This window comes from Mustela nigripes, chromosome 3, assembly GCF_022355385.1.
Source record: "Mustela nigripes isolate SB6536 chromosome 3, MUSNIG.SB6536, whole genome shotgun sequence".
NCBI classification, from domain to species: domain Eukaryota; kingdom Metazoa; phylum Chordata; class Mammalia; order Carnivora; family Mustelidae; genus Mustela; species Mustela nigripes.
Genome location: NC_081559.1, coordinates 176754981 through 176772664, shown reverse-complemented (window position 1 = coordinate 176772664; position 17684 = coordinate 176754981). Strand labels below are relative to the sequence as shown.

Sequence of the window (17684 nt, the reverse complement as noted above, 5' to 3'; positions counted from 1 at the left end):
AACCATTATTTTTATTATTCTACACTGACTCCTTCAGATTGTTGAGCAACGCAGGTTGGTGATTCTGGAAAGAGAGGCTTGTTGGGCCATGACACCCATCCCACCTCCTGTCTCCAACAGATTTCCGGAATATGGATGAAATGCTGTTTGCAGTTCCTCAAAACCAGACTTGAACTCTCTCTCAAGAGGGCTTTCATGGGGCTGGGCTCGTGCCCAGGATTCCCTCACATTCCTGCTGAGAGGAGTGAGTAATAAAAATAGCTAATTTGTACAGAGAATTTTAAATGCTAAGTAATGAGAGGAACTGCTCTAAAATGAGAAAAACTTAAAACAAGAACTATTTCCCAACATTGGAAGACAGGAGTTGGTTTCGGGAAGACATGCCCGCACTCTGGTGTTCAGGCTGTGTGTTAAACATCCTTTGATCCCTTCCTAACGGGCACCATGGCTTGGGCCCCTGATGCTTGCTGACCCTCTCTCCCTCCCTCCGGGCCAAGCACCCCTGTGAGGTGTGTGCGGGCATCCACAAAGACCTACCTCCCTCTTCTGCACTTCCACTGGAAAGAGGGGAGGTGGCAAGGCTATGCCCCCCACCATCGTGACAGAAACCCCATCACTTCTAGTACAGTCCTAGCATTTGTTGTATATTTGCTCAGGTTCAAGACTGTGCTGAAGGCATTGTACACAGATGCGCAGAATACGAGCCCCGTGAACGTGAAATTTCCCCAACTATGAGGGGAGATGAGGCTTGGGCAGACTTTCTGGCCACATCTGCCAGCGACATGGAGCACGCCCCTTCTTTCTGCTCCCCTGGAATCTTGTATGGCAGCAGAGAGGACATTATATGGCAGTGGTTTGCCTGGGTGCCTATATCCGCGATGTTGCATATCGGGCCAGGAACAGCGGTCCAGAAATGAAGTTGTTTTTCCCATTTGTTCATCCATTCATTCAGCAAAGTCATGTGGAGGTTCCCAATGGAGAGAGATAGGCTTTGTGAGAATATGTGAAGCCTTCCTAAAGTGGCCTGTGAGCTGGCCTTGCCGGAAGGGGAGAATCTGAGCAGGAGGATGGAAGGAAGGAAGGACCCTACAAACCAGTGCAGGACAAAGGCCACCGGTTGCTGTGTCAGGAATGCAGAGTGGATGAGGCTGCAAGGACTAGCTGAAGCGTGACTGCAGGGTCTGGAGTAGTGAGCCACGCACGGTTTCCGAATGGGATGCCATGGAACAGGATCTCCCTCCTCCCTCCGAGCATTCTGGAAGCAGCACTGCTCTGGAGAGCAGGGACGGGGAGTCTAGGCCGCTTCTCCTAAGAAAAATCTGCCTGGGGGGTTGTCTTCTCTCTTGGGAATGATGGACCATGAATGGTGCAGTAGCGACAACAGATTCTAGTCTCCTCTGCGATGCCACCAATACTTCCTTAAGGAGGTGGCCGTGCGTCAGAACTGGGAACCAGAGTGCCAGCTTCCAGCCTGGCATCAGTTACTAAGGTGACCCAAATGCCCCAGCCCTTAGTTTGCTGGGTTTCCAAGTGTAGCTGATAATCCTATCTGTCTCAAAGCTATGAGATGGCTTAAAGGAATGAGGTCCAGAAACGCTATGGGAACAGTAGATCTTGTCACATAAGCGTTCCACGACTGTTAGCTATTACTATTCCTTCTTTTCTGTGTACCTTGCTTGGTTTCCTCATCCAAACAGAGATGATAATACCAGTCCCAGCCCATTGCTTCTAGACCCTAACAGAATAAAATGCAATTAAATGTGTGAAAGCAACTTGGAAGTTAAGTGCTGTGCAGTGGCAAGGTGGTGGAAGGGGTGTTAATGACCATAGCTTTGGCTGGAAGGTAATCCCAGGGGCAGGAAGGTAGGCAGGTCGGGTCTCTCGAGGCTGCTGGCGGCAGGTTCGTTTGGTGAATGTCTTTTCTAGGTGCGGTATGCCATAATGAAGGCCTGAGCATTCGACTGGTCCAAGATGACATTAAGATGGGAACAGGAAAATTTACTAAGCAAGAAATAAATAAGGTTTAAGCCCCGAAGCCTTGCAAACGTAATTTCAAACATCATAGTCTTGGACATCTGGGCTCCATTACCTGAAATCCCATTAAACCTCCAGTTTCATAATTCTGTGTAGAACCTGGTCAATTGCAAGATCCTGCTGATGGCCACCAGCCAGTTCAAGCAATTAATCACAAGGGTCCCCGAGCAGGTTTGCGACTCATGCCAAGCGGATTCTTTAAGTGGAAACTGTGTACACAAAAGAAATAGCCCAATCCATGCAGTTTCATAGCAACGCACTTTGTAGCTCTGCCAACACAGAGAAATTATCTATTATCATTAAGACATCCAAGCCTCATAACTTTTTCCTCAATGGAAATTAGTACTCACCAGCCCAGGGAAGATCCCCCAACCTCGTTAGCTGTAATATAGGCTGTAACCTGGTTAGAGCTGATAAATCAGTTTAGACAAAACTAAGCCCTCCTGTTCCCCGACCCTCAACATTTTCTCATCTGGGGGAACTCAACTTGAACTGAGCTCATTTTCTTTTTGAACTTTTCTAGACTCCGTGTCTGTTTCCATATGCTCCGATGTTCCAGACCAAAGGTCCAAAACACACGTAAAGAAATAACCTGGGAGCCTGTATTCAGAATCCTGCTAGGCGTACCCGAGTTGAAAGGACCTGTAACAAAAGAATGATTTCTTATAAGACTCGTTGCTTGGTTTTGCCAACTCAAAAGGGTTTATGTAAACGAGATAATCCTCTACACTTCAGAATGTTTATAAAGTCTTTCCTAATTACACTATTTTGTTTATAGAATGATTCTGGGAAAATGATGGAGAACAGAGAGGAAGCCCTGAGCCCTTGCAGCAGAAAGCAGAAAGGAGAGGTGGAGATCAGAATAAATTTACAATATGGGTGAGGGGATCTGTAGTTTCACCTGGTTTCTTAGTTTGGGGTTTTTTCTTTCCGAAATTTTTACTACATTTCTCAGGCTCTTTTCTACGCTACAAAGCTGCTTTCCAGTAGAGTAGCCACCAGGCACATGTGATCATTTAAATTTAAATGAATTAAAATGAAATAAAATGTAAAATTGGTTTCCTCTAGGCGCTAGCCAGATGTCAAGTGCTCAGTAGCCACATGTGGCTAATGGTTACTATATTGGGCAAAGCGGACACTGAACATCCCCATCCTTGAGGAGAGCTCCGCTGGGCTGAGCTGCTGTAGATTAAGAACTCTATGGTTTGCTGCTCACAATGTGGTCCACAGACCAGCAGCACCGGTATCACCCGAGAGCTTGTTAGACCTGCATGATCAGCATTTTAACAAGATACCCAGGTGACTCATACGCACATTAAAATGTGAGAAGTACTGTTGTAAAATACCCTTCCACGCTAAGACTCTGTATGGTGAAATCCATCATTATTATCAGCACTACATGTTAATATTTATTTAGCTTGTATGGCATTAATTCAAAAAGACACTTTTTGAATTAATGCCATACATGCTAATGCCATACATGCATGCCCCTTGAGACTTGGCATGCAAAAGGAGAAGCACTAAGTATACCTTGTATACGCCTTTAGAAATGTGCTTCTCTCGTCTCTTGTAAAAGCTAAGGATCTGGAGAATTATTTTAAATATGTTTTTTCTGAAGATGTGAATCTTAGCATTTTTCCAGTGAAGAAACTACTGGATTGCTCCGCAGAGAAGCCTTTGGGATTAAAATAAGATTAAATAGACAAAGAGGGATATAGATGAACTTAAGAAAAAAAGGAAGGACAAGAAACTTGACTTACTCAGTTGACGTCAGCCTCTGGGAGTGAGGTGGGAAGCAGAAGCAACCGGGAGAAATTAGGAGACAGTCCCTCAGAATATAATCTGCCAACCGCTCCTGCCATTGTAGAGATGGAGGGGAATGTCAGTGGCAACTTGGATGGAACCTCAAGGCATATTTTCATGCTCTCGCATGACATTCATTATTGTTTGTGCCAATGGTAGAGTTTTCTTCTGGAAGGTTCTGCGGGCTTTTACAGTGGCTGTTGGAATTTAATGACTTGAAATGCTTACCTCTGTCCAGTGCAAAGAATGGAATCACTGGGCTACCTCCTACTAATTGGCTGTACAAACGCATCCCTGCTGAGAGCATCTGGCCTGATGATACTTTTTCCCAGAAAAGCATCAAATCAGATCCCTATGGTGCAAGATGGCAGCCGCTGTTGTCAGCAGTTCTCATTTCAAACGGTCATAAAGTGGGTGAGGTTTTTGTCATTTTCCTGGGGAAATCATGCCCTGAGAGCCTGAAGTTATAGGTGTCCTGGGTTATCACAGAGAATTTGTGGAGTTCAGATGCATGTATATACTGAAATTTCTTTTTTTTTTAAAGATTTTACTTATTTACTTGACAGAAAGAAAAAGAGAGAGGGCACAAGAAAGAGGAGGGACAGAGGGAGAGGGAGAAGCAGGCAGCCCAACACAGGGCTGGATCCCAGGACCCTGGGGTCAAGACGTGAGCTGCAGGCAGATGCTTAACCAACTGATTCCCCCCGCCATGTAACCCTACATGGAAGGTCCTGAACCAGCTCTCATTAGAGAACAGTACTATGGCGCCCAAGCAAATTCTGCCCCTACTTTTAAGTAACTACTAACCTTACTCATGTAGCTTAGACAGTACGTTCATTCAACAAACATTTCAAGAGCCCCTTTGATATTCTAGGCTGTCTTCCACACACTGCAGAAGGAATAGAAGACATATTCTTTGGCTGAAGAAGCTTGGGGTCAGGAGCAGGGGTGCTTAGAGAGTGGTCCTAGCAACATCAGTGTCCCTGCAAGTTTGTTAGAAATGCACATTCATAGACACACTCTAGAGCGACTGAATCGGATTCTTTCCATGTGGGGCTCAAAAATCTATGCCTTACCAAGCTCTCCAGGGGATTTCTTCATAGAATAAAGTGTGACAGAGCGCCTGGGTGGCTCAGTGGGTTAAAGCCTCTGCCTTCAGCTCAGGTCATGGTCCCAGGGTCCTGGGATCGAGCCCCACATCGGGCTCTCTGCTCAGCAGCGAGCCTGCTTCTCCCTCTCTCTCTCTCTGCCTACTTGGGATCTCTGTCAAATAAATAAATAAAATCTTAAAAAAAAAAAAAATAAAGTGTGACAAGCATTTGTTTATAGACAGACACATCATCAGGTGATTCTAATGCAGTATGATACATACAGTGATACAGATATGAAACTCCACGAGGCCCAAAGCCCCCCAGGCAACACTGGGTATTTTAATAAATACTCAATGGAATGAATGTTGCTTGCTTGCTTGCTTTCTTGGTGCATGAATCAACCTGTACAGATGAAAGAAGACTGGGACAGTGGAGCATGCCTAGGTTCTGGGACTTTGAGTGGGCTGGATGGCTTGCTCAGGCCTCACGGCTCCTGTCTTGTCCCATTCTAAAATCCGATGTTTGGATCGCTGCCCTGGATTCTAGCCACGATGGTTGGTATTTTATTACATGAACCAAACAAGACTGTAAACCAAATTTCCCCTCGGTCTACACACTTTTCTCTATCTGAAGGACAAGTAACTGCTGTGTAAGTGTTGGGGAAAGGGCATCGTGCTTCCGTGGAATTGTGCCCGGCGGGCCGCAAGAGAATCATAGAGGTCTGCAGACCTCCCCCTGGACATTCTGAATCCGTGGAAATGGGGAGAGGCTGGACAAGATTACGATTTTAAGAAGCTCCTTAAGATGAATCTGATGCAGGCAGGTTTGAGAACCTGTGGCCGAAATGCCAACGTGGCTAAACCCTGGAATCCAGAGACTCAGTTTAACCCACAGGAACCAGAGTTGACTTCTGTTCGGTTTTCAGCTGTGTAGGGTAGAAGAGCAGCTTTACTTGTAGCAGAGACAAATACAGTGTCTTTGTTTGGCTGAGGAAAAGGAGAGGGACAGCTTGCAGACAAGTGCATTCTTTCACTCGTGTGTGTGTGTGTGTGTGTGTGTGTGTGTGTGGCTTCATCTCTCGGCTTTCTAAAACCCCAGAGAGAGGTGACAGCCCAAGCCAAGGAGGACTGCAAAGCCAGCTGCAGGAAGACTCCTCTTCCAGTATTTGGAGCCACTAGAGGGTGGGGGGGATGGAGGCCAAGGCCTTGCTACACCATCTAGCTATAAATACTTGCCTGAAAATGTTCCCCTGGGGTCTGGGAACTGCACATTTCCTGCTTAGCACTTCCAGAATCAACAGGCCCTGACATGTCATAACCAGATCAGGGGTCATAGCCTGGCCTAACGCACAGTGTGTGTTCACTGACTTCCTTCATCTGTGGAGTGAGGTCACACAGCATCTACCTGCTTGAGGTGCTACACAGTAGCTGCAGGTCATTAGCATGAAGCCAAGCATGTGGTCGGTAGTCGGTTAACCTTGGTGCTTATTATTATGGGCATTGTTGTCTACAGACTCAGTGTTAGTGTTCTCCAGAGAAGCAGAACCCGTAAGAGGTCTTGGTTCTTCAACAGCAGATAATAGCAATCTATCTGTATCTACCTATGTCTCTAATTATTGAGAGATAGATAGATCTATCTCTCAAGTGCACATGGGGAGAGAGAGTTGTCAGATGAATGGATGGATGGATGGTTGGACGGATAAAGGAGTTGTTATAAGGAGCTGGCTCACACAGTTATGGAGGCTCAGAAGACCCAAGATCTGCAAGCTGGACACCCAAGAAAGCTGATGGTATAAGGTATAGTTCACATCTGACTCTGAGTTCAAAGTAAGAAGACCAGTGTCTCAACTCGAAGACAGAAAGACAGGCATAGAGAGTGAATTCTTCCTTTCTTGGCTTTTTTTTTTAAGAATTTTTTTCTTCTTCTTTTTCTTTTTTTATTTTTTTAATTCCAGTATAGTTAACAGTGTTTTATTAGTTTTAGTTATACAGTATAATGATTCAGCAGTTCTATCTGTGACTCGTGACTCAGTGCTCAGCAGGGTAAGTGCGCTCTTAATCCCCTTCACCTATTTCACCCATTCCCCCTCCCCCTCTGGTAATCATCAGTTCTCTCTAGTTAAGGGTCTGTTTTTTGGTTTGTCTCTTTTTTCTTTGTGCATTTGTTTCATTTCTTAAATTACACATATGAGTGAGATCACACGGTATTTGTCCTTCTCTGACTTACTCACTCAGCGTCATCCTCTCTAGATCCATCCATGTTATTGCAAACAGCAGGATCTCCTTCTTCCTGGGGAATCCTTACTCAGCCTTTGTGCTCCTCAAGCCTTGCACTGATTGGAGGGGACCACCTTGCACTGATTGCCCTCAGTCTGCTGATTCATATGTTAATCTCATCCTGGAACGCCCTCAACAGAACACACCCAGAATAATGTTTAACCTGATATCAGGGCTCCCTGTGGCCCCGTGGGGTTGACACCTACAGCATCGCGGTAGTTTCCCGTTACTAGGGTTTACGAGAAATTACAAGCTAGTTTGTCCGCATCCTCTGTTTTCTCACCCGTAACCCGAGTCCTCTGCCAGGCTGATCCTCATTTTGCCCAAGATTTGGACCTCGATTTTCATGCAGTCAGGGGGTTAGAGTTAATTTCTTAGTCATACTCTCAGGGGTCAAACACTCCCCCCAAACTATGAGGGTGGGGGGGGCGGGGGCAGGCAGTGGCAGCAACGAAAGGACCCTTCGCAGGGCTGAGCTTTATTGCCACATAAATCCCCCTTTGCTCTTTTCTCTCCTGACTTCTCCCCCACATGCTTACTCATTAATTGAGCATACCTGTTTAAATCATCCAATCTTGATTCGTATAATGGTGTACCTGCAAGGGTTCTAAAAGTTAGAAATGATTTAGTGTTAGAGGTTTTGATTACACTGAATATAAAATTAAATAAAGTGAGCAAATGATGAGTAGAAGGAGTGAGGTTTGAACTCAGCCTTACATCCTGTGCACACGGCAGGCACGCTTACGTTGGTTTTATCTTGGCCTATTTGGGGAGTGATATATTTGGCTCACAACCAGGAAGAGAAGATAAACAAGGACCTGTATTCTCTAAACCAGCCACAGCACTATTGGCAGGTTGGGCTGGATAGTTCTTTGATGGGGGTGAGCCAGTTGGGGGACGTCTGTCCTAACGCAATTCTAGGAGGTTTAGTAGGGTCTCGGGCCTCTACCCACTAGATGCAGTAGTTACCCCCTAGTTGCAAGACCCAGAAGTGTCTCTGGACAGTGCAGATGTCCCTTTGGGGTGTAGGAGGGATGGCACCCAGTGGAGAATTACTGCGCTAAACCTGGGAAAGATTTCAGATTGTTAAATAGGAATGCACCAGCTTTCTCGGGGTCAGACCTCTAATTTATGGCATTTTATGTATAGGTTTCCCATTTGATGAGCTTTCCTTTTACACACACACCCAACTACTTTCTCTCCAGCATTCCTGTTGGGAGTTAAGGAATTTGCTTTCTTATTGAGTCAGGAAAGCGTTGTGGTGAGAGCAGATCTAGGTTCTAGTCTGGGCCCTATACTCTCTAGAGTTAGGACTGTGAAGAGTTAATAAACCTGACCTCATTTTCTCCAGTTGTATTAAGAAGATCTTATAATTCAGGCCTCAAAGATGGTGGTGAAGAGCCAGGAGTGACTGCGTGTAGAACTTTCGTTGGCCCACTGTACCGGCTCAACAAATGTTAGTTCTGCTAACGCAACTGTGGCTCTCACAACCTTGGAATGTGCCTCTCACACCTGACACATCCGAATGCAGTTTAGGTCCACTCCCAAAGTCCTCTAACTTGAGTCACATAAAAGACGCTTTCAGGTAGAGGAGAGGACCCTTTTATTTATTTATTTGTTTGTTTGTTTGCCTATTTTATGGGTCCTCCTTTTGAACAGAGGACACTAAATAACCCCTCTACGCAATGGTCTTACTGCTTTCCTTCAGCCCAGGAGAGGTAAGGCTGCCTGTGTACCGCATCTTTTCCTCCCGCCAGCCTCTTGCGGCTGGGGTGGGGAAGAGGTGGGGCTGGACACACTCAGCCCCATGTCTGTTCTTGAATCCTCTGCCAGGCTGACCGTTGCCTCTCTGGCCCTTCCTGCCTTTGATGTGAAATCTTATCATGGAACTGTCCATCAATGTCTGCACTCATTTAGGGGAGAGTGGAAGCCAGGGAATGTTGATTGTGGTCTTGGCAGGCGAGGAGAGTGTTACCCTTCTCCTGAAGGGTGCAAAGGCTTGACATTACCCCCCCCTCCCCCCCCCCCCCCCCCCCCCACACCACCCTCCATGGTGTTTCTTTTTCCCAGCCCCCAGCTGTGACGTTGGAACATTGCCTTATTTGTATTTCTTGTCGCTCTAAGGAATTTGGGGAATGTGTGGTGATAATAATAATAAATAGTAGCCATCACTCAGCAGATATTTGCTATTGGCCAAACACCATGCAGAGTGTTTTTTCTGTGAACCCCCGTTATCATTCCAGCAACCCAGAAAGGTGGGGATTCCGATCACCATTTTAAAGGTGAAGAAACTGAGGGCTGGACAAATTCATGTTTTCAACATAGTATGGCTGGAAAATGGTGAGCCAGGGACGTCAACCCAGATCTGCCTGATTCCAGAGCCCGAGCCCTTAATCACTGGACTGAAATGCTTCTCTGCTCATCCCAGACTCTGGAGCCACTGGATTAGGAGGTGATTAGTTCCCAGAATGCCTGAATCGTCACGATGACCCACCAAACAGAGATCTGAGAAAGAGCCCTTTACCAAGTGTTAGCTGCAGAGCCATACAGAGCCGGCACTGCCACGCACACGTGTCTTCAGTCCTTAGGGGGCAAGAAAGGAACTGAAGTGATCCCCCTCTCCATTATGCAGACCTGAGCTACAGGATGAAATGTCCTATAAAACTAGGCATTGATTTAAGCCAGAAAGAATGAAAAGGGAAAAAAAAAAAACTTGTCTTCTCCAACATCATTCCTTTCTTCATTAATTTCACTATTCATGTAGCACTCTCTGTACACCTGCTGCTTTGCCCTGGGAAGACACATGCTCAAAAGACATGGCACCAACTTCAAAAAATTTAGGAGAGATGGATACAGTAAAGTGTTCCTGGTGGGTTTGGTTTCAGATGCCATGCTGGCTGATGGGGGCTGCTGTCAGCTACATGTAGGGGAAAGATGGCTTCATAAAGAATGCGACATGTAAGGTGGTCTCGGAAAAGGCTGAGCAAAGGCTGTGAACGAGTCTGTGTATATGGGGAGCTGGAAGGAATCTGGGATGGCCGAAGCCCAGGGGATGGAACCCAAAAAGTGCACCCCTTCCTCCCCTGAAAGAGCCAGAGCCATCAAATGCAATTTGATGTTGCCAATTTGCATGTTGACCTCAGGTTGCTTCCCTATACCTGAAGATACCATTCCAGTTGCAGACCAAAGAAGTCTCGAGCAAAGGGATGACAGCAGAGCCCTTACCTGTCTGTACCTCTGTGATAGGAAGACAGTGGCTCAAGCCTTGCCCCTAGGCAAACACCTTTTTGGTGTTTGAGTCAACAGAGGCCCCTTGCTGCCTCATAAAGCCCAACTCAATGAGGTGACACATTCAAATGAAAGACAACTAAGCACAACAGCATCAAAGAGCATTGAATTCTTTACTGATTCCATGGAAAGATGGTCAAGGGGGCATGATGCCATAGCATGCTCTTCTCCTTGGCCAGCCCTTTTCTGAAGGCCAGACTCACAGGGCAGCCTTCACTTTGAGTCCCCTTTGTGACTCCCAAAACTCCCACTTTGTTTCTCAGTGGCTTCTACTGCTGTGTGTGTCCATGCCTTAGAGGAGTAGCCCTCTGTTCTTCCTATCATCTCTGTCTTTGTCATATAAATTTAAGTCTTCAGTTTTCTTCTGTATCCAACAAGGCCCTTTATTGTGCTGAGTGGGCTTATGGTTGTGGATAAACACAGAAACCTACTTAGGAGAGAGGAGAATGGGAAAGGTTCTGAATATTTATACTTAACATATGTGTCCCAGTCATTCCTGCATGTCACTAGCATGGGAAATACCTAAGACTGAGTACAGTACTTGGGTACTGAGTACAGTACATAAGCTGTGTGACCGTGGTGAGTAATACCTCTGGGCCTTAATTTCCTTATCCATAAAATGGGACTATTCCTACCTATCCTAAGAAGTGCACAGGGGAACCACAGTTGAAAGAGCTTTGAAATACAATGGGCTCATCTTATGTTCATGTAAGGTTATTAGAGCCTCAAACTAGACACATCCACTTTCTAAAGGCTATTACAGGTTCATGTGAAAAACGTGGCTATTTAGAAAAACAACAACTATGATAAGCCTCATTATCAACTCCTGATTCAGGATCCAATATAGAGATCCAATATAATTAATGAGGTTCCCTATTATCAGTAATTCACTTCTAAATTTTATGGTTACTCTTAAAAATAATTTTCTAAAGTCACACATTTTACCAGAGCTGATTTTTTAAAATTAGTTTCAGAGGTAGAGCTTAGTGATTCATCAGTTGCCTGTAATACCCACTGCTCATTACATTACGTGCCCTCCTTAATGCCCATCACCCCACCTGCCTCCCCTCCAGCAACCTTCAGTTTGTTTCCTAGAGTTAAGAGTCTCCTATGGTTTGTCTTCCTCTTTGATTTTGTCTTATTTTATTTTTCCATCCTTTCCCCTATGTTCATCCGTTTTGTTTTAAAATTCCACATATGAGTGAAATCATATGATATCTGTCTTTCTCTGACTTATTTTGCTCAACATAATACCCTCTATTTCCATCCACATCTTTGCAAATGGCAAGACTTCATTCTTTTTGATGGCTGAGTAATATTCCATCGTGTATTTATATACCACATCTTCTCTTGGTAGACATCTCGGGCTCTTTCCATAGTTTGGCTATTGTGGATGTTGCTGCTATAAACACTGGGGTGCAGGTGCCCCTTTGAATCATAATGTTTGTATCCTTTGGGTAAATACCTAGTAGTGCAATTGCTAGGCCATAGGGTAGCTCTATTTTTTTTTTTTTTTTTTTTAGGAACCTCCACACTGTTTTCCAGAGTAGCTGTACCAGTTTGCATTTCCCTCAACAGTGTAAGAGGGTTCCCCTTTATCCACATCCTCGCCAGCATCTGTTGTTTCCTCAGTTACTAATTTTAGCCATTCTGCCAGTATAAGGTGGTATCTTATTGTGGTTTTGATTCGCATTCCCCTGATGCTGAGTGATAGTGAACATTTTTTCATGTGTCTATTGGCCATTTATATGTCTTCTTTGGAGAACTGTCTGTTCATGTCTTCTGCCCATTTCTTGACTGGATTATTTGTTCTTTGGGTGTTGAGTTTGATAAATTCTTTATGGATTTTGGATACTAGCCCTTTATCTGATAAGGCATTTGCAAATATCTCTTCCCATTCTGTAGGTTGTCTTTTAGTTTTGTTGACTGTTTCCTTTGTTGTGCAAAAATTGTTATCTTGATGAAATCCCAATAGTTCATTTTTGCTTTTGTTTCCCTTACTTTTGAAGACGTGTCTAGTAAGAAGTTGCTGCGGCAGAGGTCAAAGAGGTTGCTATCCATGTTCTCCTCTAGGGTCTTGATGGTTTCTTGTCTCACATTTAGGTCTTTCAACCATTTTGAGTTTATTTTTGTGTATGGTATAAGAAAATGGTCCAGTTTCATTCTTCTGCATGTCACTCCCCAATTTTCCCACCACTATTTGTTGAAGAGACTGTCTTTTTTCCATTGGATATTTTTTCCTGCTTTGGCAAAGATTAGTTGACCATAGAGTTGAGGGTCCATTTCTGGGTTCGCTACTCTAGGGCTGATTTTAGCAAAAATCCCAAAAGGATGCTATACTGTGTCTGGTTCCCAGAAATCCGTGTGGATCTTCTAGGCTGCACTATTTCCTGGCAGACTGACCTGGATAGAAGATTCATATTCATCTTGGTTTCTATTCCCACTTCAGTGTGACTGGAGTGTTATCTCTTAATAGAACTTCAAGGTAGTTATTTTGGAGTTCATATTAGTATTAGTATGGATGCTTAGGCTAGTCAGTGCTCCTTCGTCACATCTGCATTCTTGTGAACCTAATTTTTGTGGTTTTACAAAATATTTAAGGCAACAATAATAAAAATCCTAGTATCTTCATCATTTCACTTAGAGTTCTTTTCTACGCATATGTGTAAGTTTTGCACTGTAGTGTATTGTAACTGTTTACCACATAGCTACGTGATAGCTAATAGCTAATAAAATCATCATAATTATTACTTTGGTAGTCACACAGGCATCCATCTTGTTAATGCACCGTCATTTACTTAACCTACATTTCAACAATGGGAGACTCATTCTCCAATTTTTCCACTATTACAAATAACCTTTAGGTTATATATCTGTGCATATAGTTTCTCTCATCTTTTTAGATTATTTCCTTAGGATACACTTCTTGAATGGGAACAGTGACTCAAAGAATGTGAATTTTTAATAGTTTCTAAATAAATTGACATTGTTTTCCCAATTTACAATGCCATCAGCAATATATTAGTATTCTACTTTCATTATAACCTTATCAGTACATTATTATTTTTATATTTAGTATGCTTAAATAGTACCTTACTTTTGTGTTTGCATTTTCTCAAAAATAGCAAGTTTTAATCAGACATTTGCTTATAAATTGTACATTCTCTCAAAAAGCCTCAGTAGTTTATTGTTGTTGTTGTTGTTATCTTTTTTTAACATCAAGAGCTCTTGGCTTTCTTTCTCTCCCATTGCCCAAGAGTTTTGTGTATTAAATAAAGCTGATGTTGGTATGTTTCTAACAAAACATTCAGTGGCACTCCCATATCAATAAATAAGCACTTGTGTATAAGGAACTATGTGGAGACTCAGATAAAATGATAGGAAATTTATAAAATAAAGAGTTGCAAAACCCAGAAGATATATCTGCACCAAAGTCAAATGCAAGGTTGCCATACAGGTCGTTCAATCTCTGGTCAGACTTTGATGACTTTCTCTGGCTCTGACGGGCTGCTCAGCCAGTCTCACTTTTCAGCTAGCAAACTCAGGAGCTCCAGCCATACTGCTTCCAATGTTTCCTTCTAAGTTTTATCCCAGGAAAGCTGCCTGATAAAGAAAACCACTATTATCACCCCACCTCATATACACACACACACACACACACACACACACACACAAATGTTTTCATTCCACTCCCAATCTGATCCTGTTCCCAATCAGGTAAATACATGAAACTCCATAATGTGCAAAATGGTTTCCCAAATCACAGACCAGTGAGGGACGAAGCCAGTTCCAGAGATCTGATTTTGCCTTGCCTTCCAGGCCCCTTCGCCAGTCCCTGAGACAGATGTCTTCCATGTCCTGCCAAATGGTGGAAGAACATTCCAAGAAGATAGACCACCCTAAATTTGTCCTGGAGTTGAGCAACTATTATCTCTGTTCGAGATCTCTCTTTGACCTGAGGATGTCAGAGTTTGTTTGAGTAGGATAATTGCTACATACCAGTAACTGGGAACATAAAGAAATGACTCACTGTGTTTCTCCCTTTTCCTCTTACAGCCTCAACCGAGGGTTCTCCATAAACGTGGTTAGCCTTCCAAGCTGCTGTCCTGCCAGTTGATATGAACGTGGCCTGTTCCTCACAGAAAGACTAACTCATGGCACTGCCAGAAGATCTCCATGGAGCACTGACAGATTAACCAGATTAACTGAAAAAACTCCCATTCGGTCAAGATCATGGGCTTTGGAAAATCTTAGTTTGCTGTGGATTTTAAAATGAGGTGCATAATACACAGTGCCAACTTGCTCCAAGTGGTCATTGGCAGACCATTAGCTGGAAAATTGCTTCCAGTTTTCATCACTGTGCATAACTCAAGCTCCCTTAGGGGAGCTGTCTGTGCCCTTCACTAGAAGTCCTATTTTAGCATGGCAACTACTGGATTATTTTATTATGTGTGCAGATGGCATGATGTGTTAGACAAAAAAAAATCACAGCAGTTCTGCAATCTCAGTGGAAGCGTTCACGATACTCTGCCCTGGTAGGAATGTAAACATGTCTTGATTATGTTAGTTACGATGTCTAAAGGTATTCTCTCCAACTCTTAAGCACTTTACATGAGAACACGACACCAAAACCAATCAGCACATCCAGTACACGTGGGAAAACAAGTATTCTCTCTCTCTCTCTCTTTTATAAATCTTGTCTTCTTTCTGGCTCAGACTGTCCAAGACAAGCTCCGCTCCCAACGTATCCGCAGTCATCTGCAGTACATTGGGGTAATCATGGCCACGATATCGTTCGACTTAACCTGTTGATACTTTAGGCAACCAGTTGGGTTTCTTGCTGTGCCAAAGGGGAGGAGAAGAGGTCTGGTGGTTGAAGTATCTTAGGTCTTGGTTCCTGGTACTGGGGCCCAACTCAGCACATCTATACTCAGACAAACACAGGAGGCTTCTAGGTGGCCAGGGTACACATTCACTCCCTCTACAGCAGAGTGTTTTCAAAGAACAAAAGGGGGTGGCTCTTTAATCAAAGACTGTGGTAGGTTGAGGGAAAGGGCAGCAGAATACAGTTTACCTGTGTGGTCTGACTTTACAACTTTAGAAAACTTTTTAGGTCAAATTTAAATCACAGCTCTCAGAAGAGGAGGAATAGCAAGTGTCCCCCTGCGAGCCTGAAGAAGGAAAAGGGCCCAGTCCACCCCAGGTTGCTGCCTCAGTAGGGAACCTACTAGTCCCCTTTAATCCTTTCTGGGATTATATCCACAATTAAATTTTTTTTTTTTTTTTTTTTTTTACTATGTCTTACAACAAAGCACAGTCAACCCAGTTATTGCTTGTCTTTGGGCATTAGAGAGACACCCATATTGGCCAACCCTACCTAATGCTTTAGCTTTTTTTTACCCCCTGGAAATAGAAACTTGGCTGAATGGAAAATTCAGCAGATATGTTCTGCGTAGCCACAATCCTAGTCTGGGACTGACAGGTGTCGGAGGCTTTTCTTTAAACATGTGTACCCACACTAGGATCCTGCTAGCACAAGGAAGTTTGGCATTTGGGGGGGTGGGGGAGCGGCTGTACGCACACTCATGGTCTGCTCTCCCCTTGTGGAAGGGGTTGGATCTCAGGAAATGCACAGCACATTGGAAAATGCCCCCAGCTGAGATCTGGAAAGTTGACAGGAGAAGAGAAAGAGACCCAAATATGCAGGTGAGTCATCCCGTAGGAGTCCTCCCTTCAGGCTGTGTTGCCGAAGAAGGGGGCTTCCGAGAGGGAACTCGGAGGAGTGTCAGTCACCATCAAGATCCGGCCTTTCATGGGTCAGCACCAGGACCGTCAGGCTCTCACAAACCATAATTCTTTACAAATCCAGAATCGGGCAGCCAAACTGTGACTGTAAGAGCCCCTGGAGAGAACGCTCCGCTCTCTCCTGCACACCCCCTGAGCATCTGTTCCAACAGCAAGGCTTCCTTCTTCTTTCATCCTTTCTTTTATTTAGCTCCTTGCTAAATAAAAGTGTTGAGCACCTACTACGTGCCAAGCGTTGCATTGGGATATCAGTAGAGTACAAGGCCAACTCTCCATGCCCTTCTGAAATGGTATCTGCTCCCCCTAGACAGTGCTCCCATCCCGGCTTTCCCACAGAATTCAGACAGCATTCACCCCTCACCAGAGTAGGCTCGCAGAATGCACATGGCAGCAGGCAGCCCTCTTGGCCAAGGAAGGAGACAATGGAGGAAGAGGTGGTACAGCATCAGGTCACATGTTACCATCCTCGTGTACAGCCAAGCCTTCCTGGGCCCAGCCTTGTCTTCCTAAATCAGCTTTCAGTTGAGCTCCTGGCTGTTCACCCTGGTCATCCGTGTTCCCCTCCTCCATACAGGCACAACCTGCTGGTCATGATGCTGGGTTCTTTGAAGCTCCAGTTCTCAGCAGGGTCCTGGAGACCCAGAAGAGGGCCTCCGGAGTCCAAAAGAACTGTCAGGTGCTGAGGTCCTATAGCTGAGAATTCATTGGTTTATGAGTTCAGGGTCATTCCGAAACTATGACTAACAACCCTGAAAGACTGAACACATCTTATGGTACAGATGGTCATTAAATGATGGAGGTTCATCCTTCCTTCCTTTGGCTTTCGCAAAATATGTTCTGAACAATTAAATAAGGAGAGTTTCCTATGCTTTTTTTTTTTTCAGTCGAAAGTGTACTGACAGATTATTAAAGGGTGATGGGTAAGGGTGGAGATGGGGAACGGCAAACTTGAAGACCATGAAAGAACCCAGTTGAGGACGGCATCTCTATAAATGCCTTAATTCCTGACGTACCAGGTATTTGTGTATGAGCTGCGACGTGTTTTCCAAACCGTCAACCTCATTTTGAAATCATCTGGTGGGGGTGGGGGGGATGGTTTTGGAAACATGGCGGGATAAGAATCTGAGCGGTCACTTGTTAAACCAGCAAAATGGAGAAATGACCTCCTTCCCAGCCTTCGGGGTCTTAGTACTGTGTTGATCCAGTTTCCCCGTCATTACTTCCTGCTGTGCTGTCCCTTCTTCCCAAGATATGTGGAGGAAATGTTACCTCCCAGAAGTTCAAGAATGTCTGTGAGGAGTTTTGTTTAAGGAGGCAGCGGGAGACCAGGAGGTAAGGGATAAATATTTTGATGTCTAAGGGCTATAAACTGTTGATGCTTAACTTT

At 44.5% G+C, this 17684-nt stretch overlaps 1 protein-coding gene across 2 annotated transcripts in view; it reads left to right on the top strand.

Annotated features, from left to right (window-relative positions):
- SAMD12 (sterile alpha motif domain containing 12) overlaps window positions 1-17180 on the top strand; it is a 382934-nt gene extending 365754 nt beyond the window's left edge. For both annotated transcript variants that reach the window (XM_059395074.1, XM_059395073.1), the window contains exon 6: window positions 14549-17180. In XM_059395074.1, the coding sequence (XP_059251057.1) occupies window positions 14549-14581 (33 nt within the window). In that variant the 3' untranslated portion in view covers window positions 14582-17180. The remainder of the gene's footprint in view (window positions 1-14548) is intronic.
- The last annotated feature ends 504 nt before the right edge of the window (window positions 17181-17684 follow it).